The following is a 27,483-nucleotide window of genomic DNA, read 5'->3' as shown; positions in this document are numbered from 1 at the left end:
ATTTTTTCGGGTCGACAATAATGTTTTGAATAATAGAGACCGGATTTAAAAATGATACAATGAAGAGTAAAAACAACAAACAAGGAAAAGAGAAAAAAGAATAATAAATTGTACCCAAAACAGACTAAGGCCTCGACCAAAAGCATCAGCAGGAACTTGTTTTGCTAGTTAAAGAGACCCGGTTGTGTAAAGCCCTTAACGCAAGCTACACCTTCTCGGGTTCCTTCACAGCTTCTTTGGTTTCTTTGGCATCTGCTTCAGCTGCAACCTCTGTTTCTTTCGTTTCCTGGGGGCTTTTAGGTTCAGAGCATTCAGCATCCGCATACGTCTCAGCAGGACCGAGATCTCTCAAGTTCTCGGTTATTGCAGTACCACTTGCTTTTGCTGAGCTCTCAGTGTGTTCCACATCACTAGCTTTCGGTGAGCTCTCAGTGGGTTCAACACCACTCCCATCTGGCAACTTCTCTTTGGTTCCATTGCCCGATGCACCTGGTGAATCCTCTGCACTTTTGTTATCAGTATCATCGTCATTGTCCTCTTTTTCAATTTGAACATCACCATTGGACAATATAGTAGCTTCATCTGGGTTGGAAGAAGGCGAAGTGGACTCAGAGGTCTCTCTCCATTCAACCCAAGCAGGTGACTTTTCAGGTTCTGGTTCACTAGGGTTTTCAGAAGGATGCTTTGATGTAGAATCCTCTGTTTCCATATCAACAGATGGGGAAGAGGCTGCAGTGTCGTTGAATTCATCGGCTTCACCTATGACGACATCACCATCCTCACCATCTCCATCAGCATTGGGTGAAGGGGACGCAATTGAGCTCACTGAGCGCTCGTTCGCATCTTTAACATCATCAAATGCAAACCAGTTTGAATTTGTGAAGAGAGAATCACTACAACGACACCATGTTATATTTCGTAAGTTAAGGGATCGCATCAACCATATATGAATATGATGCGAATCGATGGTTTAATTTCTACCAGAAAAGAAAAGTTGAACTCGTTACCTCTCCTGATCATCTCCAAGACGCAAGGAAGATATGACGACTTCTGCAGATTCATCATCAAAGTAGACATCCTGCAACATAGACATCATAAGAGGTTTTAAACATATCACTAGAAGTTTCATCATATTGGGTGGCTTAGACAAACAGGCACATGAGTCTTAACAAAAATTTGGGCGAGTTTTCAGCAAAAAAATAACACAGAAAGGAGGAAAGGAAAGAAGTTAAAAACTTCTTCCTACTTGTTCCAAAACGAAAGTCAAGTCTTATTGTCTTAATTCCAAAAGATAAGGAAAAGACTAAATATACCTCATCATCGCGTTCCATAGAGCCTTGGGCCTGCAGTGGAATAATAAAAATGTAAATGGTAGAACCAATGTATTATGAGGAAAATAATGCAATGAAAATCAAAAACTCATGCAGAATCCAAGCTACTTCCAGGCTAATTAACTATGATAAAAGGAAGAGAAGACGGTTGGAACCCCATGCTAACTACGCAGAATGATTGAAGAAGATGTGATGGTTTAACTATCCATCAAATACAGAGACTTGTAACTACATTTCAGGAACTATAACAGGAATACAGGCCAACATAAATTATAATAAATAACTAAACAATCCTGAACCGATTCCCTCCTTTGGCTCGAAAGTTAATACCCATGACCTTTCAAGGCTTAATGAAACATGCGGCTAATATCTTTGATAAAAATAATTTTTTTTTATAGAAAAGATCACAAGTAGCAGCTATGGCAACTGGCAAGGCAAAACGAGAACATCACCTCATCCATGTCATCGTTGCTGTAAATTCCATATCGAAAGGCCTGGCTCAAATTGTTTGCTAGGGCTGCCACATCATAATCTCTATCGTGGTAATCATCATCATCACTATCTCTACTACGATCATGGAGTGAAGTTGGCCTCCTGTTAAGCAAAAGAATATCAGTAAAAAGAATTATCTATTTACTACACCACCTACCATCACTACAGCCTTCTCATGTATAACATTTATCACCCCCTAAAGAAATTCCCAAATGCAAGCTCTTATTGCCACCTAGTGGACTGTGCAACTTATCATATATCTTGATTGCTATTAAAGCAAAAGCAAATTACACAAATGTGACAAACTTTTGTAAGAGAATCACTATTTTCAGTATGAACTGGCTTTGGTAATAATTTGAGAACAGAAGCCGGTGTCATAAGTTTCTTTGCCTCTTAAGAAACTCCGTATAAGAGAAAAAAATACATACCCGCAGGCCCAAGAGTACACATTTTCCAATGTATTACGCTTTGACAAGACATCTGTCTGCCAGTCCACCCATTTGCTATTTTCCTGGTAAAGAACGTAGCAGAAAAAATCAACAATACATGAAGAGTTTGATACTAAAGACCAGACCCTACAAGACTAGAATCCCTCTCAATCTTTCACATGCAAACAAGCTATGAAGGAAACATCTCTGGGAGAAATAAAAAAGGAGTAATGCGCTGATCAATTTTTTTTACCATCTGATCTTCTATAAATTCATACAGAAAGTGTAAGGAAATATCATACTCTCATCCAAAACTCGAGAAAATTACGAATAGCAACTATATATATAAGCATATTGAATATTTTCAAGCCCAGTCAATAATTTAGTTCTGCTTCATATCTGCATGAGTACATGAATGGGTAGCAAGCCACTAAAAGATAATAAATCCCACTAGACAGATTATGGTATACCTGCAAATGAGACTGAATTTCGACATTACTATTAGCTAGCTGAAGAAGTTTGTTCGAGATACGAGTCAAATGACCAATATTTCCAGTCCTGAGTGGCTTTCTACCCTCTGCAGGGACAGTAGGCTGAAGCTGAGACATCATATATAAAGCACGTTAGTAACTACTGATGCCAACCCCAGATATTATCGATCAAGTATCTTTACCTTATCAGAATCACTAGCAGTTAATGTTGAGTCCTTTTCCGCCTCTAGTATACTCCCAATAAGATTGCACTCACTGAGAAGATGGTCAACAAGTTGAGAGTTTTTGCTCTCTAAACATGAGAGAATTACATTCTCCACATGGTGATGCAGAAAATTGTTGTAGGGATACCTGAGACACAATTGCATCACAAATTAGCATGGCAGTCTGCATATCATCAACTAAAATCCTGAAGTTCCCCACTTACTCGAAGAACAAGTCCAACACTCTTTTCACCGCCCCAAGTCGAATTACTTCTTTTTCTGCTGCTTCACTACCGACGGTGAGTAAGACTGAAATAAACTCTACAATCTAGGAAAAAGAAAATTTAAAACCATTATAACAGTGAAAGATACATTATAACTAGAAAACAAATCATACAAATGAGGATAAGAAATACCTTTAATCTATGTTTTCCAAGAGGTGGTTGTAACTTGCCATACGTTGTTAACAGAATACCCTCAGCAGATGAAACATTCAAAAGCTTAAGTAAATCACCTGCACAGTAGAGAAGCATATTACATATGATACATAGCAGCCAAGAGACTAGACCTATAAAAGTTGAGAAAGCAAAATGCTATAATGATATTCTTGCACGTCAATGTGAATCTCTACAAAATTAGAAAAAAAATACAGTTTCACCAGTTTTCATACCAACAAGCAACAAGTGTGCATAGAATATCTGGTTGTAGGTTCCGAAATCCCACAAAAAAAAGGCCCAGTATTCTTCCTTCCCAACCACATCTCTCACAATAGGGAATATGGTATTCAAGGATTCAAACAACCACATATGAACATATAATAACCATACTATATTTGCTCACCTAGGCTTCCAAGCATTCCCTCCACTGTCTCAGGATTAGTTGCTATGCTTCCATGGGTTAGTTGACGACCATATATATGATAAGTCCCCATTGTAAACCTCTTAGGATCCAGCAGAGATATGCATACAGACAATGAATTAACGAGAACAGACTTGGGCCGTGAATCTTCTAAAGTATGTTTCAACAACCTTCCAGTGCAACTGCATAAAATTTTACAGGGAATAAGTTGATTACTTAGAAATTTAACAATATTAACGAGTGAATGAAAACAATAGCCAAAGCTGAGAAAAATCTACCTGGGGCTGGAAAGTTTTGTAGCAAGACCAGGGGGTGCGTATCTTGCTACAGTACAAAGAATTTCAGCTGCATTGGCATGTACCTCGGGAGACTCCTACAAAAGTATAACACAAATCTCTGAGATATCAGTAGATAGCATCATAGCAATGCCTGGGATGATAGAATAAAATCTTAAGTAAAGAAGGAAAGCCCTAAGACTAGACATATTGAAAAAAAAAGTAATTCCATGCAACTGAATGGAACTTACCGAGGAGCCAAACTTATCCACAATCATCTCTAGAACATCTGTATCTTCTACCCACTGCATTGCACTTGTGTAGTTTGAATATAGGTGCTCATCAGTACCAACCAGACGTTTTAAAACCTGAACACCAAGTAATATGTAAGAGTCTAGGAAACAAGCAATTGAAAGAAAATTTCATGTTTACAACCTCTCGGTATCTCCTACAAGTATTATAACCTTCATTGTTTACAGGCAATAATAATTAAAAAAGTCCCTGGCGTAACAGACTAACAATAATAGCTAAAGAACAATACGCACCATGAGACAATGATGAGAGCAGTATCATCAATTTTCCTATTGTTCTCATCATTATTGCTGGGTCTATTACTATTGTTGTGGTAAAACGATTCATAAATTCTTTAAAGGAGAGGAAAAAATGACATTTTTTCCAACTATTCAGCTCAAGTAGATGTGTAATAAACGTAGAGCAAAAACCAGGAGTTCTAATAACACATTAAAAAAACCAACCTCCATTATAGATGTAGTACCAATCAAATCAACAAGCTGCTTCAGTATGTCTTGATGATCCTGGTAGCAAAACAAATCCAAGATTAACCATACTGTGAATTAATCTTCAGATGGTTGGTGTTTAAAGCATTGTGAAGTTGTGTACCAGTTATCAAAATTTTATCAACAGGGTTCGACTAAATATAGTTGATTAGTAAAAATCTCTCTCAATGATTAAACAGCCAAAAAGATCTTCATCAAAATCTCCGACTATTTAAGACCATTATCTCAAGTTACACAGAAGGTTCAAATTGTACAAGAAAGCAGCTAGCTAATGGTTCAATACTCTCAACAAAGAAGGAAAATACTAATTCTAGCTAAGTTCAATTCATTCTTATAAGGACACCTTAATCTGGGAAACAAAATCACTTACTTTTATAAATTGCATGAAAGGAATCGTCTTCCGCACCAGCAAACAAATGACAACCTGGTAAGAGAAAAAGTAAGAGAGCACATGTTGAGGAAACTCTATGGAGCCCTATAAGAGCATGGGAAAGTTCTCAATGAGTTTTCTGAATTAAAAAATTGTTGAATGCTGGATACCTTGCTGAAGTACCCGGCAAGCAATGAGTTATGGGTTTCTTTAGCTTCCAAAAACGAAAACAGCAATAGCATCAACTGAAAAAAAGAAGGAGATCATGGGAGGTAAGAAAGCCTAGATCCTTAACCATTTAACGAAGTTTTAATATAGGAGAAAGTAACAGAGTCAATGTCTACCTCCTCATCCTCTACTAGTGTTTTCAGTATCATTTCAATCTCACATGTAAATATTTCACAGGCAATGAAAGGAAACCTACAACATAAAAGAATATCAAATTTTTAATTCATCAAACACAATCAGAAGGAAAACAATAAACAATTTCGACTTTTTCATTTTCGATTGATTCTTTTTGGATCATTTATCCAATACTTACTTGAAAGTTCGCTTCTTTTCAACATCCTCGAGAGGCTCCTCTATTATGTACCTAATAAGTTGTTCCACTTGCACTCTTTCTCTCAAGCTGAAATAAGAAAATCCAATAGTCAAGAATGAGTGGGCATTGCCAGTAAAAGCGAATATAATTTAAGAAAAGAATTTTGAAAATCCAACTGTTGGTCAGAATAAGAAGATTATTTCGCTCAACAAATTGACAGCAACATCATTTGATGCGAAAAATGGCATGTCGCAAAATAATATTTGAAAGTAGAAATGTTTTTAGTTGTTGTATATTTAATTAGCAAAGCTTTGGAGGTGAACATCAAAATAAGTGACAGCATTTTCAAGCAATATATTCAACACCCAAAGCCAATGCATTGTCACTTCTAACCTCTACATACGAACAATTGCATTTCTTTTCCTCTCCCAAAAAAGGTCATTAAGCATGAAGCATGAAATAGAAAGAACAAAAATGTGGTTACAGAGCATACAAATTCAAGAGTTTTCCGTTGAGGGCTTTGCATTCTTGAATAATCTCATCCTCGTCAAGAAGTTCCTCTAATGTGAAACTATCTTTGTCCAAAATTGCTTCAACCTGCAAAAGAAATCACAAAGCACGAAGACTATGAATAGCGAGCAGCCAGATTCATACAATATGAATAAAATCCCACTAGATGAGACAAACAAGTGACATAAAACTCCACAGAACTATCCCTTTCGTATACGCCAGTATCTCCCTCCTCATCCTCTACTAGTGTTTTCAGTATCATTTCAATAACCACCTATGCATGTTTTGATGTCCATTTGAAGGATAAAAGGTCATCACTACAACTACTAAACAATCTGATGACAATTACCAGGGGAAGACTTTCATCTGTCAAAAATCTTCTCTAATCTCTTCACTCAACATTTCACCTCCGTTGTACAAACTAGTGTAGGAAATGTAGACTACCAGCAAGACACACCAGAAACCATATAAATCCCTTCACCTCCCTGCAACATATTCGTCTAAAGAAACAGAGGATGCTACCAAATCCCACAGAAAAGAAACCTCAATACATCCGTCCACAACCCCAAAAAGCGTTAAATCCATCAACAAGAAAACAAACAGCGAACACTCTTCTCGTGCCTTATTATTCTCCCACATAAATTACACATACGATCGTTTATTAAAAAAGAAAATAGGTCAGGGAGAAGAAGAAAACTCACGGCAGACGCCGTTGATAATCCCGCCATTCGCCAGAACATCTTTGCAGCAGCTCAAGAAAACGTCGAAATTGCCTCCGTCCACAGATTCGGAATCTTCGAAACCCTAAGGGCAAATTTCGCCCCGCAAATCAAAAAGGAGAAAGAGTCGATTGGGAAACAAGTAATTCGAAACCCTAGAATCTGTAATCGCTATGCCAAGAAGAAAAAAATATTCGAATCTGAGATCGATGAGCGACGAAGAGAACCTTCAATTGCGGGGGAGGGGTAGTGCTTAGAGATAGATAGAAGAAGGAAAGGAAGGAAAACAGAAAAACAAAAAATATAATATTTCTTTTTATAAAAGCCCCAAAATTAATGTATTTTTGCTATTTACGTCCCAAAGTAGTGTGGTCTATATTCAACATCAACATGCTTGTTAGTTGTGACTTGTGAGAGAAAAGTATTTATTATACACCCAAATCTGTGTTATAAACAGACCACATTACTATGTTGACAAAATAGAGAAAAAAAAAGAGAGACCATATTTATTGGTTTTTTTCTTCTTTTTATTAACAGTGTTTTTTGTTGGTACAGCACAATGTTTGATAGGAGACCATCAAACCAAGAGACTTTAAGTGAATTAGAAAACGGTTTTTGAGCTTATTTGACAAATGGTTTATTCTTAGAACACTCATGTCATGATATGTATAATGTGATTTTTGTTCGTCGACGTCGAGATCATCTTAGAACTTTTTATATATGTTGTAGAAATTTAAATGAGACGTTAGATTGAATAATCGATTGATTAAATTCGTAAATCATTTTTTGTTTAATAATCTAATATATTAAAGGAGAAGTCGAGAGAGCTCACAGCCATTCTCACAAAAAATTACGTTTTTTACCCTTAATGAAAAATACCCCTGAAAATTTTTCGGACAAGCTTTTGTTCTCTATTTAGGTTGCTGAAATGCACCACATTCATCCTCAAACTTAAAATTACTAATTTGCCATTAATGAGATTCAAAACTGGACATTTTTATCATTTTCTAAGTTTTAATTAAAAAAAAATTAAAAACGAAAATTAAAAAAAAAACGAAATTTGTTTTACAAAATCGGAAATCTAATATATTTACACAATATCTCTTTTTTTAAAAAATGGAATATAAATATTAGAATATATTACGAATATAATATTTGTTTAAAGAATATTTCTATTTTTTAAAATATTAAAATGGTAAAGATAATTATGACGATTTTCCTTCTAAGCTATATATATAGAGGCTCAACCAAAACAGTAGAGGTCGGATTCATTAAGCTAAACATATATTTTGAGAGTATAATGTTTCTTTTGTATTATTTTGGTTGAATCAACTTTACTATTGTATGATTTTGATTTTTTTTTCATGTTGATGTACTATCCATATGCTTTGGCGCTTTGCATGATTAATTTTTATGATGCTATAATTTCTAATTATTATGTTGAATCATATCAAAAGTTTAACCCATTACATACTGTTTGGTTGTGTTTTAGGTGTACCTGCCATGGACCATGAATGTTTTTTGTATATCAAAAATAAGATTGGACGGACAAGTTGATGAAGCAAGAAAAAAATCAAATTGGTAAAGTATTTTTAATAATTGTATTTTTTTTTTTTTATATTGGTGATTGTTATTCAATTTTATTCTCTTGGTTAAACATGATCATATTTTTATTCCATGATTTTTTATTCTACAAGCAAATGAGCAAAGACAATTTTTGACAATTTTATATTATCATCGGATTCTAATTTTTATGCTTTTTTTTTTGTAGTGGTTGTTTGGAAAGCAAGATCAAGCAATCATAGACTTTGTCTATGGATTCTCCATCTTTAAAAAATATAGGTTGTATTATTTTCTATATTTTGTTTTGTAGTTTAGTAATTTAAAATAAAATTTTATATGTAACCTAATACCTATTTTTTTGTTTCAGTGGAATTCATGGATGATCATTGATCATAATTGTGGATCTACAAAACTGAATATAATGAAATTCAGGTATTAATTTTTGCTAATCTGAATCTTTATTTTTTAAAAATAATATTGTTGCTAGTGCTTTTTTTTGTAATAATTATAGTTGCAGAAAAATTATGGTGGATTCTGTTCATAACAAATTTATGGTAATTTTCTAAAAACTTGGATTTCTTTCTGTTTACAAATAAATTTAAATTATAATTATTTTTATATGTAACCTATTACATAATTTTTTTTTCAGTTGAATTCATGGATGATCAATGATCATAATTGTGGATCTATTGAATATAATGAAATTCATGTATTAATTTTTGCTAACCCGAATCCTTAATTTTTTAAAATAATATTGTTGCTAATATTTTTTGTAATGATTATAGTTGCACAAAAATCATGGTGGATTCTATTCATAAAAAATTATGGTAATTTTCTAAAGACTTTGATTTCTTTCTATTTACAAATAAATTAAATATTTTTTATGACTAATATTTAAATAAATATTTGTGACTAATATTTCTTCATAAATATTTATGACTAATATTCTTTCTTCCTCTTAAATTGATAGAAAGAAGAAGGAAGAAATATTAATTGGATTCGGGACTTTATATCTCAGAGGTTTTTCAAGAATGAAAGAGATTAAGGAAGATTAGGAAGAGTTTTTTTTAACAATTTACAATTATTGTTTATTTGAAATTGCTTTAGATGGATAAATAATATATAATAAATAGTAAATTTTCCATTTTGTTTAATAAAAAAATTAGAAATCTAAATTTTATGTCTCATTTAAAATTTAAAAGTAATAGAAAATAAATACTAGAATATATTACAAATATTTCTTTGAGTTACCTATTTTTAAAATAAGTAAATTTTTACAGACCTTTTGTTTCACTTTTAAAATTATTTTTCTTTTAAAAACGAAAATTAGAAGAAAAAAAAACAGAAATCAAATATTCATATCCAATTCTTTAAAAAAAAAATGGGAATAAATACTTAAATCTTTTGTAAATATTTGTTTCAAGAAAATTTATATTTTCTATAATATTAAATTTCTATAGATAATTATGACGGTTTGATTTGGATAGAAGGAATTGAAAATCTCGAGAGGATATATTACAAATATTCATTTAATTTGATGATATGACACAATCTTTTGTGATCTCGACAAAATCTCATAGGGTTGATGTAAATCTCCAGAAAACTCATGTTATTCCGGCTGGATACTCTATCACCAAAAGGAGGAACAAAGATTCTAAATAAGACAAAAGGTCCTGACAATTAAAATGTATATATATTGAAAATAGAAACGTGTAATTTTAACAAATTATTTTTTTCGCTTTTAAAAATAAACTGTTTAAAAAAATGAATTATTATTTTTTAAACGAAACTTAGAAAATCAAAAATAAAATAATCGAATCCCATTTAAAATTATTAAAAAAGGAAAATAAATACTATTTTTGAAGAATAAATTATAGCTTCTTTTTTAGTTAATTCTTTTCCATTTACATTTTTGTTGGAATCCTTTTTAGTCTTATAATTAATTTAATTTTTGGTTTGTTAAATTAGTTGAACTATTATTTAAAAATATATTTGCCCACACAAATTTATAAAAGAATTGAATTAGTGATATATTTGACCACAAAAAAGTTTAGAAAATAATTCTTTTTAAAAAAGTTTTTTCCTGCACAAGTCAAATTGTTATTTGGTTAATTGAATGTTATTTATTTTTCGCAAAACAAAATTATAAATAAGTGTTTAACTTTACTTTTGTAGGTCTAATGTTAACACAAGCTCAGATAGAAAATATATGTTTAACTGAAATATAATTGATGTTGCAATCGAATGGAATGTCTCTTACGTCGTTTGAGAAAATGCCTAAACCAGATAATAGTATGATGAACACATGTGTAAATAGGCTTATCACAGATGAGAGAATATATAAGCCTCATAAACAACAGAAATTGTACAATGAGTTGTTACGTATGCTAACTGAGGAGCAAAGACGTGTTTATGAAGAAATCATTCACTCTGTGAATCACGACAAATGTGGTATGTTTTTTGTTCATGGATTTGGTGGTATTGGAAAACTTTCTTGTGGACTATTCTTGGTGCTGATATAAGGTCTAAAGGTAATATTGTTCTGAAATGTTGCTTCAAGTGGTATAGCTGCTTTGCTTTTGGAAGGTGGTAGAACGGCTCATTCAAGATTTGGTATTCCAATCAATCTTAATAAATATTATGTGTGTACTATCGATGCCGAATCGGATCTTGCTGACTTAATTAGAGAAGCAAAGCTCATAATATGGATATTGAAGTAATAATTTTAACAAATACTAATATTAAATACATATCTAAAATTTCATCTTTATTTTGTTATTTACAGGTGAGGAGAGACGATATTTTAGGTCTGATAGTATTGAAACGTCATATACAAGTGCTCATGATAATATGATCTACACTCAGGAATTTCTAAACAGTAAACAAGTTTATGGGTTGCCAATCCATGTTTTAACGTTGAAAATAAGAGCACCTTCATGTTGCTAAGGAATATAGATCCTAAGGGAAGTTTGTGTAACGGTACGAGGTTAATTATTACTCAGATGGCCAATCATGTAATTGAAGCAAGAATCCTGATAGGAAAAAAGGTTGGTGATAGAGTACTTACCCCTAGGATGTATGTTAGTCCACCTGATGCAAAGTTTCCCTTTCGTATGAGGTGACGACAATTTCCTGTTACTGTGGCGTTTGCAATTACTATAAACAAAAGTCAAGGTCATACGCTAGAACATGTTGGATTGTTTCTACCGAAACCGGTTTTCACACATGTACAGCTTTATGTTGCCTTCTCTCGAGTCACAACCAAAAAAGAATAAAAGGTGTTAATTACAGATAAAGATGGAAAATGCCAGAATAAAACACTTAATGTTGTTTCAAAGAGGTATTTGAGACTGTATAATGATGGTTTGTAGTTGGATAATTGTTCTGGATATTTAGACTTAAATTATATTTCTTCTTTTAAATATAGTGATTTTTAATATCTTTAACACTACCTCTATTTTATAGTCAGATATAGACTTTCACATTAGAGAAAACCATTTTCTAATTTAGACTTATTCTATATTATAAAAAAATATATTTATATTGTAGATGGTCTAAGAACATATTATTTAAAAATTTCACATGATTTTATTTTATTTGGTTTCAACAATATTGTTTGAAAACATACAATTGCTAGATGTATCATAAAGTGTATATATATGACTGACCAGTGACCATGGGCCTTTTTATTCATGAAATGATGAAAATTAAGTTCATCGGATTGGTGTTCATGGGTGGTTGTGGTTGTGATGGCCGGGAAGTTTGTCCTTGATCTTCTCGAGAATGCCCTTCTTCTCGTGGTGTTTCGTGGTTGTGGTAGTGGTGGTGGTAGGTCTGGTGGTCGTGGCCATGGCGGGTGTTTGCTCATCCTTGTGTTTACCGCTACTAAATTTCTCTTTTATTTTCTCCTTTATGCTCTTCTTCCTCCTTCCCATAAACTACAAACTTTACCTTTAATCTGTAATTATATATACTAGGATGTCAGCCCATACATTATCGTACGGGAAAATGAAAATTTAAAATGACTAACTTTATGGTAATTCTTTAACTGTATAGTATAAAAATCATAAATAATGACTAAGATTAATCAACCAAATAGTTAAATAAAATATTTGTTGTATATATAAAATGAAAAATCGATTCAGTGAAAATAAGAGAATAATGTTAAACATATATAAATCGAAGTTTACTGAATCATACTCAGATAATCAATTTTGAAAGATATTCATCTTAAAAAAATTGAATCATTATTCTATCGAAATAATAAGAGAATCAGGGAAAAATAGCTATAGCTGCAACAAGCTAAATTGACTAAAAAGATAAATCTATAAAAAAATAGAAATCACAATTAATTACCTAAATTAATACTTGGAAGAGATGATCAATACATGTAGATGGAAAACAACACCAAATAAAAGTTAGATGAATAAATCAATAAATAAAACAATTCAAAATTTTTTAACAAAGATGAGTGAATCAACGTTGATTAATAAATTGAAAGAAAATAATACTTATAATTTTCAAATTTGGAGGTGTTAAACAATACTCAAAGAACAAAAACTCTTTTCATTGTCCATAATATATATATGTCCATAATAAATGTGAACATTGAAAGTTGTGAATACGGCAAAAAAACATAATTGTTGGATCAAAATATTGCAATTTTTAAGATCATTAATAAATCTAAACAGTTACTCCCTCTGTATCACAAAGGATGATGTTTTAGATTTTTCACATTAATTAAGAAAAACATTTAATGTTTAGATATAAATGCATTATTTATTTATAATAATATTTCTTATTACTATTAACCAATAGTAGTTCACCAAACTTTAATATTTTCATTTAATGGTTCTTGAAATTTACAATTTTTTAGTATTAATTGATAAAAATCCTAGAAAATCATCTATTATGATACAAGAAAAAATCCTAGAAAATCATCTATTATGATACAGAGGGAGTAGATGAGATAATAAAAACAATCTTATCCCTTATATTTAAATTGACACCTAAAAGTGAGTTTGCTATAATATATAAACATATAAATCTATGAAAAATTAGAAATCACAATCAATTACCTAGATTAATAATTGGAAGAGATGATTGATGCATGAATAAATGGAAAACGACACCAAACAAAAGTTAGATGAAGGAATCAATAAATAAAACAATCCAAATTTTAATAAAGATGAGTGAATCATGTTGATTAATAAATTAAAAGAAAATAATTATCATAATTTTTAAAACTTGGAGGTGTGAAATAATACTCAAAGAATAAAAACTCTTTTCAAAGTCCATAAAAATCTGTATATGTATAAAAACAAAAAGGTGTGAAAACAAAGAGGTGTGAAACAAAAATGTGTAAACCAAAAGATGCGAAAACTAACAAGTGCAAAGATTGAAAGCTAGGGGTACGACGAAGAAACACAATTGTTGGATTAAAACATTGCAACTTTATATAAACAAAAATGTGTAAAACAAAAAGGTGTGAAACCTAACGGTGCCAACATGGAAAACTGGAGATGCGACAAAGAAACACGATTGTTGGATCAAAAATTTGTAACTTTTGAGATCATTAACAAAAGGTGAGATAATTAATAATACTCAAAAAACAAAAACTCTTTTCAAAGTCCATAAAGATATGTATATATATAAAAACAAAGACGTGTGAAGACAAATAGGTATGAAACAAAAAGCTGTGAAACAAAAAGATGTGAAAACTAACAAGTGCAAACGTTGAAAGGTAAGGGTATGACGAAGTAACACAATTGTTGGATCAAAACATTGCAACTTTATATAAACAAAGAGGTGTAAAACAAAAAGGTGTGAAAACTAATGGGTGCCAACATGAAAAGTTGGGGTGCGACGAAGAAACACAATTGTTGGATCAAAACTTTGCAAATTTTGAGATCATTAACATAGGGTGAATCAATAATGATACTCAAAGAACAAAATTGTTGGATCACAACTTTGCAAATTTTGAGATCATTAACAAAGGGTGAGATCATTAATGATACTCAAAGAGCAAAAACTTCTTTCAAAGTCCATAAAAATTTGTATATATATAAAAACAAAAATGTGTGAAAACAAAGAGGTGTGAAACAAAAAGGTGCAAAAACTAACAAGTGCAAACATTAAAAGCTAGGGGTACGACAAAGAAACACAATTGTTGGATCAAAATATTACAACTATATATAAAAAAATAGGTGTAAAACAAAAATGTATGAAAACTAACAGGTGCCTATATGGAAAGTTGGGGTGCGACAAAGAAAAATAATTGTTGGATCAAAACTTTGAAACTTTTGAGATCATTAACAAAGGGTGACATCATTAATAATACTCAAAGAACAAAAACTCATTTCAAATTCCATAAAAATTTGTATATGCATAAAAACAAAAAGGTGTGAAAACAAAGAAGTGTGAAACAAAAATGTGTGAAAACTAACAATTTTAAACATTGAAAGCTAGGGGTACGAGAAGAAACCCAATTTTTGGATCAAAACATTGCAACTTTATAGAAACAAAGTTATAAACAAAAAGGTGTAAAACAAAAATTTGTGAAAATTAATGGATGCCAACATGGAAAGCTGGGGTGCAACAAAGAAACATAACTTTTGGATCGAAACTTTGCAAACTTTGAGATCATTAACAAAGGGTGAGATCATTAATAATACTCAAAGAAGAAATTTTTTTCTTTCAAAGTCCATAAAATTCTGTATATATATAAAAACAAAAAAAGTGTGAAAACAAAGAGGTGTGAAACAAAAAGGTGTGAAACAAAAATGTGTAAAACAAAAAAGTGCGAAAACTAACAAGTACAAACATTGAAACATAGGGGTACGACGTAGAAACACAATTGTTGGATCAAAACATTGTAACTTTTTATAATCAAAGAGGTGTAAAACATAAAAGTGTGAAAACTAATGTGTCCCAACATGGAAAGCTGGGTGTGCGACGAAGAAACACAATTGTTAGATCGAAACTTTGAAATTTTTGAGATCATTAACAAAAGATGAGATCATTAATAATACTCAAAAAAAAAAAACTCTTTTCAAAGTCCTTACAAATCTGTATATACATAAAAACAAAAAGTGTGAAAACAAGGTGCGAAAACTAACAAGTGCAAACATTGAAAGCTAGGGGTACGACGAAGAAACACAATTGTTGGATTAAAACATTGCAACTTTATATAAACCAAAAGGTGTAAAACAAAAAGATGTGAAAACTAACGGGTGCCAACATGGAAAGCTGGGGGTGCGACGAAGAAACACAATTGTTGGATCGAAACTTTGCAAATTTTGAGATCATTAACAAATGGTGATATCATCAATAATACTCAAAGAATAAAAACTCTTTTCAAAGTCCATAAAAATTTGTATATAAATATAAACAAAAAGGTGTGAAATCAAAGAGGCGTGAAACAAAAATGTGTGAAACAAAAATGTGCGAAAACTAACAAGTGCTAACATGGAAAGTTGGTGGAGCGACGAAAAAACACAATTGTTGGATCGAAACTTTGCAACTTTTGAAATCATTAACAAAGGGTGAGATCATTAATAATATAATACTCAAAGAACAAAAACTCTTTTCAAAGTTCAAAAAAATCTTTGTATAATATATGTATATATATAAACAAAAAGGTGTGAAAACAAAGAGGTGTGAAATGAGGGTATGACGAAGAAACATGATTATTGGTAAAAAGACTTACAACTGTTGGGATCATTAATTCTTCTTAACCGTTAGATGAGATATTAGAAACAATCTCATCCATTAGATTAAAGTTGACCCCCAAAAGTAGGTTTGTTATCGGATCAAAATATTGCAATTTTATATAAACAAAAAACGTGCAAGACAAAAAGGTGTGAAACCTAACGGGTGCCAACATGGAAATCTGGGGGTGCGTCGAAGAAACACAATTGTTGGATCAAAACTTTGCAACTTTTGAGATCATTAACAAAGGGTGACATCATTAATAATATAATACTCAAAGAACAAAACCTTTTTCAAAGTTCATAAAAATCTGTATATATATAAAAACAAAGATGTGAAAATAAAGAGCTGTGAAACAAAAAAGTGTAAAAATTAAAAGATGTGATTTTTAAAAGATGGGGTAAGACGAAGAAACACGATTATTGAAAAAAACTTGCAACTGTTGGGATCATCAATAATTCTAGACTGCTAGATGAGATGGTAGAAACAATCTCACCCGCTAGATTAAATTTGACCCCCAAAAGTGGGTTTGCTATTATATATAGATAATAATAAATATTAAAAATATTTAATAGTCAAACAAAAGGTGAGATACTAAAACGATTAAGACGCAACGTTTAATCGTGACTGTTTGTATTCTTACAAATCCGGAATCCACTTTTCGTTTTCGTTAACAGAGAAGAAACAGAAAAAATCCTAATTTGAGAAAATCATGAGATTCAATAAAATTGCTGATCTTCTTATTGGAAAAACTAATTGGCATATACACGCCAAGGTCTTACATTCTTGGAGTATCAACGAGTTCTTTACAAAAAGAGTATTGCTTCTTGTGGATGTAGAGGTTAGTGTCGTTAATTGAACATCATTCTTACTTAAATTTCATTTTTTAACAGTTCTTATATATATATATGACTTCTTACACAATTGTTATTAAACTGTGAAGGGTAACACAATCAAATCTATTTTTTATATCAAATACACTCGCTAAACTCCAAAAATATATTGACGATGGTGACTGATATGATATTAGAACTTTCAAAGTAATCAATCCAACCCTGAATGAGAGGAATACTCATCATCCTTATCAAATTAAATTCACGGACGATACCACTATGACGTTGGTCCAACAATTGAGTCCAAAGAATTACTTTTGATTCGAGGATTTGGATGATATATATCGTGGAAGAATAAATCATCCTATCTCTTTCGGTAAGTGTTCCGTGAGTATAGTTAATTGTAACTTTGTGTTCGGGAATCTAGAATCTTTATAGGATTTGTGGTAACTTTGTGTTCGGGAATCTAGAATCTTTATAGGATTTGTTGTAACTTTGTGTATTGGCCCCTCCCTTAGAAAAGTATGAATTAAAATTTTACAAAATGTAGATTTGCAACCCTTTGGAAAACTAAATTCTATCTTTTCCCCAAATTAGATGTCTGTGGATGTATAGTAGATGTGAAAAATAAAAGAAGACCTGAGAGTGCCATTAAAAGTAATGAAGTTGTTTTCACGTTGTTGAATTGCACGTAAAAGACATTTACTCTACTTTTAGGACAGTTACATTTTAAAATTGTCTCTATTAAGATTTTTTATTAATTTGATAAACATGTAGGAATGAAACTGTGAAGTGTTGTGTCAAAGATAACTACGCTTCTGAATTCATGTCTAAATGACAATCAAACAGGTGGTGAAACAAGTCCTTTGTTATGAAATTAGAAATGTGTTTTTTATGTAATTATTTTTCTGCTGCTCTTGACGAAAATTTGCTGGTGAAACAAGTCCTTTGTTAAGACAATTTGATGACAACCACCAAACAAAGAAGAACTGATTCGATTGAGATTAAATTTTCTTAAATTACCGGTTCTATAAACCGTCCAAGTTACTGGTTCAATCTAGTATAACCAATGAACCGAGCCGGATTCGTTAAACCATACTCCGATTGATCTCTCTCTCTGTTCGTTTCTTTCAAACCCCTAGCAAGAAAAATTGAAACCTTAACGATGGAGGATGCTGATAGACTCCGCTTCGACTTCGATTCTGGACCTGTTCAGCCCACCGCTTCTTCATGCCCGGTTTCTCTGCCTGAAACCTCTTCCTCCGCCGGTATTAATGTAGCTCCGAGCTACGATGATTCTGCCGCGACGGCGGTTGGACCTGGGTGGGGACGAAGTTTCCGAAAGACTGTCTATAGACATTGGCTTAGATGTCTGTGTGTGAAATTCAGAGACGATGAGAAGGATAGGTTCTGCAGCAGCTCAAGTAAGGTAGCTTCGATCCCTCTTCAATCCAAGGAGCGAGATCGTAACATTGAGAAAGGCACAAGCTCAAGTAAGGTAGCTTCGATCCCTCTTCAATCCAAGGAACGAGATTTTAACACTGAGAAAGGCACAAGCTTAAGTAATGTAGCTTCGATTTCTGTTCAATCCAAGGAGCGAGATCGTAACACTGAGAAAGGCACAAGCTCAAGTAAGGTAGCTTCGATTCCTCTTGACCTAGAGATTGAGATACTGAGTAGACTGCCGGCAAAGTCTCTTGTGAAGTTCCAATGCGTGTCAAAGATGTGGTCTTCCATCATCCGAAGCCAGAGTTTCGTCGATTCCTTCTTCTCCATGTCCTCTATGACGCAATCGCGGTTTTTAATCTCTTTCAGTAATGGTGGTCCATCAGCCATAGACAAGCGTTTGTTCATCTTCTCGTCTTCACACAAGGGAAGGGAGTCTTCTTCTTTAGAAACCAATCTCCATATGACAATACCTTCCGTGACCTTGACTAGCTGCTCCGGCTCCACCTGTGTTTCCGTCCATGGCTTCCTTGGGATTGCTGCGGGTAATCCGTTCATTGTGTGTAACCCTATCACGGGGAAACTCACTTGCTTACCAGGGCCACGCACATCCTTGGGATACGATCCTGTTGATGATCAATTCAAAGCATTGACCATGTTGTCTAATCCTTACCAGCAACCTGATTTCCTAGTGTACGAGTAGTTGTAGGAGGAGAATCTTGCTGGAAACGCAATCGGGTTATCACCCCTTTTTATTACACTGTAACTAAAGCAATAAGCATCAATGGTTTCGTGTATTTTGGTGCTTGGACCCCCAAACGAGGAGAGAATCCAGTGATTGTGTGTTTTGATGTTAGACATGAGAGGATTAGTTTTATCCAAGCGCCTGAGGTTGTTTTGTATTGGGAGGGTAAATCAATATTGAAAGACTACAAAGGGAAGCTAGCTTCCATTGCAAGGGACCCTTATCATGATTTCGACAGTTTTGATTTATGGATACTAGAAGATGCGGATAAACATGATTGGTCCAAGCAAACATTTGACCTTCCCTTCTCTTTGGGTTTTGGTGAGGAGATGATTTCCCCGGGAATCAACAAAGCTGGTGAAATCATTTTTGCCCCAGTAAGTCTGCTGCAGGAACCCTTCTACATTTTCTACTTCAATGTAGATACAAATGACATTAGAAAAGTTATGCTCAAAGGACTTGCAGATGATGAACACTTTAGGCGCAGATATGGAATTGGAGAGCAATGTTGCATCCACATCTCATCCGAACACGTTGAAACTTGAAAGTATTGCCTCTTTATAATTATGATTATGAGTTTTATGTATTTCTTGAAGAACCGTTATGTGTAAGAGCTTGACAAACTCTGTTTTTCCCTTTTCTTTTAATTTATATCTAAGCGTTGGTTTTTTTAACACCAAGCAAAAGTTTTTTTTTTTTTTTTTGAATGTTAGGACGTGATTTGCATTTGCTGACATGTGTTCTTTTCTAGCGTATTGCTCTTATTTCGAGTGTTTTCTATTTTTTCTTTTTAGTATAGAAATATAATAATATTCTTCTGGCTCCCCAAACTGATTTATAGTTCAGTGATCATTGAACACAACTGCCTACCTACTTGCTGTGTATTAGTATATGGGTAGTATATGCACAAGATTTCATTGAACTGTATGTTGCAGATAATAGAGAAGCTTCTTGATGTTGTTTGCTATGTAGATTAAGCGATTGCGGAAATTTTTGGCAAACAATCGTAATGATTCTTCGTGCTTCTGGAAAAACCAAATTCAACTATCACTGTCTTAACAAACAGTTGGTCTAAAAGAACAATCAGGTGAAGGTGGTCTTGCATTTCATTAGCCATTGTTTGACTTTGGTTAAGTGCTTTAAGAAAAAAATTAAAAAAAAAAAAAAAACACAGACAAATAAAAAAAAAACTACCGGTTCAATAAACCGTCGTCCAAGTTACCGGTTCAATCTGATATAACTGATGAACCGAGCCTGATTCGTTAAACCTTTATTTATTTAACATCAGAAGAAACCTCAAAATCCTCCTCCCAATTGATCTCTCTCTGTTCGTTTCTTCAAAGCCCTAGAGAAAAAAATTGAAACGCAATGGAAGACGCAGATGGACTTAGCTTCGATTTCGAAGGCGGTCTTGATTCCGGACCTGTTCAGTCCTCCGCTTCAGTCCCGGTTGCTCCGCCTGAAAACTCTTCCTCCGCCGCTGTTCACGTAGCACCGAGCTACGATCACGCAGCCGCGACGGTTGCTGGAGCTGGGAGGGGACGAAGTTTCCGGCAAACTGTTTGCAGACACTGGCTTCGAGGTCTGTGTATGAAAGGTGACGCCTGTGGATTTCTCCACCAGTTTGACAAAGCTCGTATGCCGATCTGCCGGTTTTTCCGGTTATACGGTGAATGTCGAGAGCAGGATTGTGTGTATAAGCATACTAATGAAGACATCAAAGAATGCAATATGTATGTCACTTTCACTTCTTATTGATATTAGGGCTTTTAGTGAATTGATGAACTTGGTGCTAAGAGACTCTACACTATGCAATGATTGAGATTGTGTTGATTCTTTGTTTGGTTAGCTTTTTTTACTAACAGATGATGTTATAATTTGCAGGTACAAGTTGGGATTTTGTCCCAATGGTCCTGATTGTAGGTACAGGCATGCAAAGCTACCTGGACCTCCACCACCAGTTGAGGAAGTTCTTCAGAAGATACAACAATTGACATCATACAATTTTGGGCCAAATAGGTTCTATCAACCACGGAATGTTGCTCCACAGCTACAAGATAAACCTCAGGGCCAAGTTCCGACGCAAGGCCAGCCACAAGAATCAGGTAACTTGATGCAGCAACAACAACAACAACAACAACCTCAACAATCACAACATCAGGTCAGCCAGACACAGATACCACCAAACCCTGCTGACCAAACAAACAGATCATCTCATCCTTTGCCTCAGGGGGTAAATAGGTTTGTTCAGAGTCCCAAGGTTTTTAATTGGGTTATGTAAATTATGTTTCTGTATATCTATCAAGACGGTTGTTATTGGCCCATTATTGAACCATGGTTTCTTATGAGAGATTTGATCACTTTTACATGTAACTGGTTACTTGCAAGTTCGGAATTTTTTAACTTTATATATATTATAGATACATATTGAACTTCGTGTTTCATTACTACCCTTTAGGATACTTTTTCTTTGATAGTTAGGTAAATTTCAGCTATTACATGTAACCCCAGTTTTTAACAAAACAAAAAAAACGACACATATTTAGCTTGTGGGCTGGCTTTTCACTCTGATTAATCTTTAAGGATTATTAGTCTCCTCTTTCCATCAGGCCCCCTTCTTCATTGAGCTAATTTTGGAGATAGGCTTTGCAAATGGTGGTATACATGAACTGGTTTCTGCTAATATTGTATTTTATAGATTTGTGTCATAAAGAAGCAGAAAATTCATTTTGTTACTGTAAAATTGCTATATTATAGCACCAGTTTGGTGTTTTTTTAGTCTTCTGCTCACTGCCTAATCGCAAGTGGTTTTGAGGACCTTCTGAGACCCTAAAAGTCGTGTTTTCTCTTAACAGTTTATAATGTTTATGATGTGAGCAGTTTTGATACTGTTAAAGAGGTTCCAATTGTTTTGGTTTGTCTTTTGTCCTGTAATATGACATTTTATTCTTGCTTGTGTCATATAGTTAGTATTCTTTTCAACATAGATGTACGTTCAGTTTTCTAGTTTCATGAGTGTAGTACTTATGACCTTTTTGTTGTCTCTAATTAGTATACGACTTATATCTCTGTTACCTACAGTCTCAGTTATTAACCGTTCTTAACATCTTGATAACTATTGTGCTTGTATTTCTGTGAATTATATTATAATGCGTTGTCAATGATAACCGGCCTAGGGGAGGTAGACTTTGTGTATTCATATATCTGAAATTTCATATTGCTGTTTTCTTTTCTAGTACGTATAGAGATATGGCTAGATTGCTGATGATCTTGCCGCTCTTTAAGTTTTGATGATTACAATTTGTTATCTTATTGGTCTCCAAGGGTTGCTTTTTGGATAAAACTTAAGCTTATTCAGATATTAGTAAGGGACCTTGTAGTTCGATATACCTATATCTTCTGGAATCACATACAATGTGTATTATTATCTGAAGAAGGACAGGATTCTTCAAACGTTGTCTAGGATTTTGGCTTGATATTATAGTTTGATGTAATTGTTGTATGTTTGGTTTTATGTATCAGTAACTGTATATATCTATGTTTTATGCTATATTCTCACTCTTCATCGGTTATCCGTAATGTAATTTAGGATCTTGGTTTTTCAGGTATTTTGTAGTTAAAAGTTGCAATCGAGAAAATTTTGAATTATCTGTGCAACAAGGAGTATGGGCTACACAAAGGAGCAATGAAGCTAAACTTAATGAAGCTTTTGACTCTGTGGAAAATGTGATCTTGATATTTTCTGTCAACCGGACTCGGCATTTCCAGGTACTTTACTGGGTTAAGCATTAGCTACCATAATGCTTATTATGTTGGTAAATAAATTTCCCTATTCATCTGTACCAATGCTTGCCTTTCTGTAGTTTTCTTCTCCATAGGATTATATCTGGTAGGCGGCGTTATGATTCCAAATAACTTTGTTTTACATATGATGCCATAGGGCTGTGCTAAGATGACATCAAGAATTGGTGGTTACATTGGTGGAGGAAATTGGAAACATGAACATGGAACTGCACAGTATGGCAGGAACTTTTCAGTTAAATGGTTAAAGGTATACTGTCTGACTAAGCTTTCCCTTTAATCAATAGTCCATTCGCTAAGTTCTGGATTTATTTTAAATCTATATGGTCTTGCGCCTCTGGTGCTATATTCTAAACAGTAATTCTCAGTCTTAATGTCACTATACCTTTTTACCCTACCAACCTCAACACACAGCATCCCATTTTTTTTATGTCTCTTGTATCGACTCTGCAATGTTAACAAATGAGCTCTGGCTGATGTTACTGAGAAGTAAAGAGAATGCTTTCATAATTCATGCAGTAACATGACTTTTATGACTGATTGTAATTCTTACCATTGTAGTTGTGCGAACTTTCCTTCCACAAAACTCGGAATTTGAAGAATCCTTACAATGAAAACTTACCTGTGAAGGTACGTGGAACTTCTCACTATGTTTTTGATACGCTTCTCTAGCTGATCCTCTATTTGGGATTACTAATACACTCCGCAAAGACCTAACGAGTTACTCGTTATTGACCTTAGCTTGCACGGTTACTCATATATATTTTGCTAGACATTACAAGTTACTACTGATACAATGATTGCTTAACTAATGCTCGTTGTGTAATGTTTAAGTTCTTATAAGTATTTGCATGTAAGCTAGTCACTTGCATCTTCTTACTCTTTTGGTACAATGACCGTAGATAAGCAGAGACTGCCAGGAGTTAGAGCCTTCCGTTGGAGAACAGCTGGCTTCTTTGCTTTATCTTGAACCAGATAGCGAGCTTATGGTATATGCTCTCTCCCACTCTCTCTCTTTCTTATTTTACTTCGTTCTTTCATGATTCTTATGCGAATAAAATATAACACAGTGAAGAACTGAGCTCCATATGCTCTTTTATTGATGACTTAGGTTCCTTCTAGAATTTTTTTTTTCATTCTAGTACTTCATCTTGGATAATTAATTTTCATTTTTCCATGAATCCTAGGCAATCTCCATAGCTGCAGAAGCCAAACGAGAAGAGGAGAAAGCAAAGGGTGTGAATCCAGAGAGCATAGCGGTGAATCCAGACATTGTGCCGTTTGAAGATAACGAAGAAGAGGAAGAGGAAGAAGATGAAAGTGAGGAGGAAGAAGAGAGCATGGCTGGCGTTCCTCAAGGCAGAGGAAGAGGAAGAGGAATGATGTGGCCTCCTCAAATGCCTCTAGGACGCGGAATCAGACCTATGCCCGGAATGGGAGGCTTCCCTCTCGGGGTAATGGGCCCTGCCGATACATTTCCCTATGGGCCTGGTGGCTATAATGGTATGCCAGATCCGTTTGGTATGGGTCCAAGACCCTTTGGACCGTATGGACCGAGGTTTGGTGGTGATTTTAGAGGACCAGTGCCCGGAATGATGTTTCCTGGTAGGCCACCGCAACAGTTTCCACATGGCGGTTATGGTATGATGGGAGGCGCAGGACGTGGCCCGCATATGGGAGGAATGGGAAACGCTCCTCGAGGAGGCCGACCGATGTATTATCCACCAGCAACATCATCAGCACGTCCTGGCCCAACCAACCGGAAAACACCTGAGAGAAGCGAGGAGAGAGGAGTGGGGACGGATCAACAAAATCAGGATGCATCACATGACATGGAGCAGTTTGAGGTTGGAAACAGTTTAAGAAACGAAGAGAGTGAAAGTGAAGAAGAAGACGAAGCTCCAAGACGATCAAGACATGGAGAAGGAAAGAAGCGTCGGTGAGAGCGACTTACACAAGCTATATAATTCACCTCTCTCCCCCTCTATTTTTGATTCAAACATATTAGTATTACATTAGTGGCATATTGTTCGTATTTTCAAGATATTTTGTATTATCAGACGACAAGAGTTGGTAATATAACTCTCACGCATCTTCAGTATTAGTATTACTTTTAAAGGTTTATGCCATTAGACTTTGGAAAAAGAACAGAAGACCAAATAGCCTTCAACTGTGCATAAACAAGTCACATCAACTATTTAGTTTTGCCTAGTCTTTGATCTTTCGACTGATATTGTAAACAATTTATCAATCAAAAGTGAAAACATAAACAACAATATTAGACCGTAAACGAAGCCCAATGAAATTTTAACCGCCAAGAGATGAGTCAGTTAGACATCACAAATTATGTTTGAAATCTAATAATATTCACATCGGGTGAAAATAATCCACGTAATCTTTAAAGATTTATCATGAACAGGAAAAAAAAATGAATTGAACCCTCAAAACAAACAAACGGCTGGGATATAAAGTTGTATTAAACCCTAGTATCATACAACATGAAAACAACAATGAAAGGTTTGCTCCCCATATCTCACTCAAAAAAAAAGAAACTCACTTTTGACATATCTCCTCTCCTCAGAACTTCCTTTGCCTAGTCGAATCTACAGTTTGTTTTTGGTAGGCGCCATGAAACGCGAGAAGAGACAACGGCAGATCCCATCCCTCTTGACCTAGAGGAGGCTATACTCACTAAATTGCCTGCCAAGTCTCTTATGAAGTTCCAATGTGTATCAAAGATGTGGTCTTCCATCATCCGAAACCAAAGGTTTGTCAATTCTTACTACGCTGTGTCCTCCACGATCCGGTCGCGGTTTACAATCGCTTTCTGCTGCGGTTCACAAACCAAGTTTGTCGACTGGCGTTTGTTCGTCTTCTCGTCTTCCTACGAAGATGAGAAATCTTCTTCTTTGGCAACCACTTTCCATATGACAATACCTTCAGTGTACTTGTCTAGCGCATCCGTCTGTCATTCTGTCCATGGTTTAATCGGGTGTACTAGCAGTGGTTCGTTCATTGTCTGTAACCCCAGCACCAACAAATTCACTATCCTACCATGTGCCGGGGCACGCACATTCTGGGGATACGATCCTGTTGGAGATCAATTCAAAGCATTGACCATGGTTTCTTATCCTAATCAGCCTCAGGATTTTCTAGTGTACGAGGTTTTAACACTTGGAGGAGGAGAATCTTCATGGACACGCAATAGGTTTACCAGCCCGCCTCATTTCACTGTTACCAAATCGAAATGCATCAATGGTTTCGTGTATTATGCTGCTTGGACCCCAACGCGAACTAAAAATCCGGTGATTGTGTGTTTTGATGTTAGATTTGAGAGGCTGAGCTTTATCAAAGCGCCTATGGCTGTTGTTTGCTGGGAGGGTGAGTCTATTCTCATAGAATACAAAGGCAAGCTAGCTTCCATTGCAAGATACCCTCATGCTGATTTCCGTAGTTTTGATTTATGGATACTAGAAGATGCGACGACACATGATTGGTCCCAGCAAACATTTGAGCTTCCTTTCTCTTTGGGGATGGGTAGGAATATCACTTCCCCCGGCACTAACAAAGCTGGTGAAATCATTTTTGCACCAAAACGCCTCTCAAATGATGCTCTACCATACTACATTTTTTACTACAATGTTGATAGAAAAGACATGAGAAGAGTTAGGCTACTAGGAATTGCTGACGATGAAGAGTTTAGGCGCCGTTACAAGATCGAAGGGCAACGTTACGTCTCCATCTCACCCGTACACGTCGAAACTATTGCCTCTCTATGATCTGTTTTATGTACCCTTTTCTTTAAGGATCTTGATTTAAGAGCTTGCATGACAAACTCTATGGTTTTTTTTTTCTTTTTCTTATAATCAATATTTTAAGGAGTCCATTAGTTATCTAGACATTTTTTGAAAAGTAATTTGAGAAGTAGACACTTTTTAAACAAAATTTGGAGAATAAGCACTTTTATGTTTTGTGAGATAGAGAGGTTGTGAGATAGAGTATAAGACCAAAATTAAAGAAAAAGACTAATACACCCACATGCTTTAAAAGAGAGTTTTATGTGTGGGTCTATAATTTTTTTGTAGTTGGACCTTAATTAATTAATAGAGGTCCACTAAAATTATGACTTATGTCTATTTGACCCATCTGGATTTGGTGTACACATCTAGGTAGTATACAATATGCGTCTGGTGTACCATATGCGTATGGTATACCATCTGAATTTGGTGTACCGTTTGGGTGGTGTACTATTTAGGTCTAGTGTACCATATGCGTCTAGTGTACCATCTGGGTTTAATGTACCATGTGCATCTGGTATACTATTTGGGTATAGTGTACCATCTGCGTTTGGTATACCATCTGGGTCTGGT

The 27,483-nt window shown here is 34.4% G+C and overlaps 2 protein-coding genes, 1 long non-coding RNA gene and 2 pseudogenes across 9 annotated transcripts; 3 read left to right on the top strand and 2 right to left on the bottom strand.

Annotated features, from left to right (window-relative positions):
• Positions 1-54: 54 nt before the first annotated feature.
• On the bottom strand, positions 55-7,491 carry LOC104757415 (uncharacterized). Of its 7 annotated transcripts, none has more exons than XM_087494865.1 (21): positions 7,243-7,321; positions 6,998-7,100; positions 6,646-6,781; positions 6,280-6,383; positions 5,787-5,873; positions 5,590-5,665; positions 5,416-5,490; positions 5,246-5,299; positions 4,834-4,893; positions 4,330-4,446; positions 4,082-4,176; positions 3,786-3,985; positions 3,362-3,459; positions 3,170-3,273; positions 2,925-3,093; positions 2,722-2,850; positions 2,252-2,334; positions 1,784-1,925; positions 1,314-1,343; positions 1,008-1,078; positions 55-893 (listed from the first exon to the last, which is right to left on the bottom strand). In XM_087494865.1, the coding sequence occupies exons 6-21, from the start codon at positions 5,620-5,622 to the stop codon at positions 206-208; spliced, it is 2,148 nt and encodes a 715-aa protein (XP_087350991.1). In that variant the 5' UTR covers positions 5,623-5,665; positions 5,787-5,873; positions 6,280-6,383; positions 6,646-6,781; positions 6,998-7,100; positions 7,243-7,321; the 3' UTR covers positions 55-205. The 7 variants fall into 7 exon arrangements, with proteins under 7 accessions (XP_087350991.1, XP_087350992.1, XP_010478457.2 ...); XM_087494866.1 differs by having other exon boundaries at positions 6,646-6,736; positions 7,243-7,317; XM_010480155.3 differs by lacking the exon at positions 6,646-6,781 and having other exon boundaries at positions 7,243-7,491.
• A 4,607-nt stretch (positions 7,492-12,098) lies between these two features.
• Positions 12,099-13,203, bottom strand: LOC147924098 (uncharacterized). Its single transcript, XR_015585874.1, has 2 exons — positions 12,935-13,203; positions 12,099-12,536 (listed from the first exon to the last, which is right to left on the bottom strand). It is a non-coding gene; the product is annotated as an uncharacterized LOC147924098 (long non-coding RNA).
• Positions 13,204-18,246: 5,043 nt separating this feature from the next.
• LOC109129906 (F-box protein At1g30790 pseudogene) lies at positions 18,247-19,992 on the top strand (annotated as a pseudogene).
• Positions 19,993-20,576: 584 nt separating this feature from the next.
• Positions 20,577-25,214, top strand: LOC104757413 (30-kDa cleavage and polyadenylation specificity factor 30). Its single transcript, XM_010480152.3, has 7 exons — positions 20,577-21,045; positions 21,197-21,553; positions 22,918-23,080; positions 23,253-23,363; positions 23,675-23,743; positions 24,016-24,102; positions 24,301-25,214. The coding sequence occupies exons 1-7, from the start codon at positions 20,681-20,683 to the stop codon at positions 25,054-25,056; spliced, it is 1,908 nt and encodes a 635-aa protein (XP_010478454.2). The 5' UTR covers positions 20,577-20,680; the 3' UTR covers positions 25,057-25,214.
• A 409-nt stretch (positions 25,215-25,623) lies between these two features.
• On the top strand, positions 25,624-26,892 carry LOC104759543 (F-box protein At1g30790 pseudogene; annotated as a pseudogene).
• The last annotated feature ends 591 nt before the right edge of the window (positions 26,893-27,483 follow it).

This window comes from Camelina sativa, chromosome 17 (genome assembly GCF_030686135.1).
Source record: "Camelina sativa cultivar CO46 ecotype springtype chromosome 17, ASM3068613v1".
NCBI classification, from domain to species: Eukaryota; Viridiplantae; Streptophyta; class Magnoliopsida; order Brassicales; family Brassicaceae; genus Camelina; species Camelina sativa.
This window is presented reverse-complemented; position numbering and strand designations above follow the sequence as displayed.

Excerpts from the sequence above, each read along its gene's own strand:
- LOC104757413 (XM_010480152.3), top strand. The coding sequence starts at position 20,681 with ATGGAAGACGCAGATGGACTTAGCTTCGATTTCGAAGGCGGTCTTGAT. Across the intron at positions 23,081-23,252 it reads ACCGGACTCGGCATTTCCAG|GGCTGTGCTAAGATGACATC; the intron begins GTACTTTACTGG and ends ATGATGCCATAG. Across the intron at positions 23,364-23,674 it reads TTTCAGTTAAATGGTTAAAG|TTGTGCGAACTTTCCTTCCA; the intron begins GTATACTGTCTG and ends TTACCATTGTAG.
- LOC104757415 (XM_010480155.3), bottom strand. The coding sequence starts at position 7,036 with ATGTTCTGGCGAATGGCGGGATTATCAACGGCGTCTGCC. Across the intron at positions 5,666-5,786 it reads GAAAAGAAGCGAACTTTCAA|GTTTCCTTTCATTGCCTGTG; the intron begins GTAAGTATTGGA and ends TTTATGTTGTAG. Across the intron at positions 2,335-2,721 it reads AAATTCAGTCTCATTTGCAG|GAAAATAGCAAATGGGTGGA; the intron begins GTATACCATAAT and ends GTTCTTTACCAG.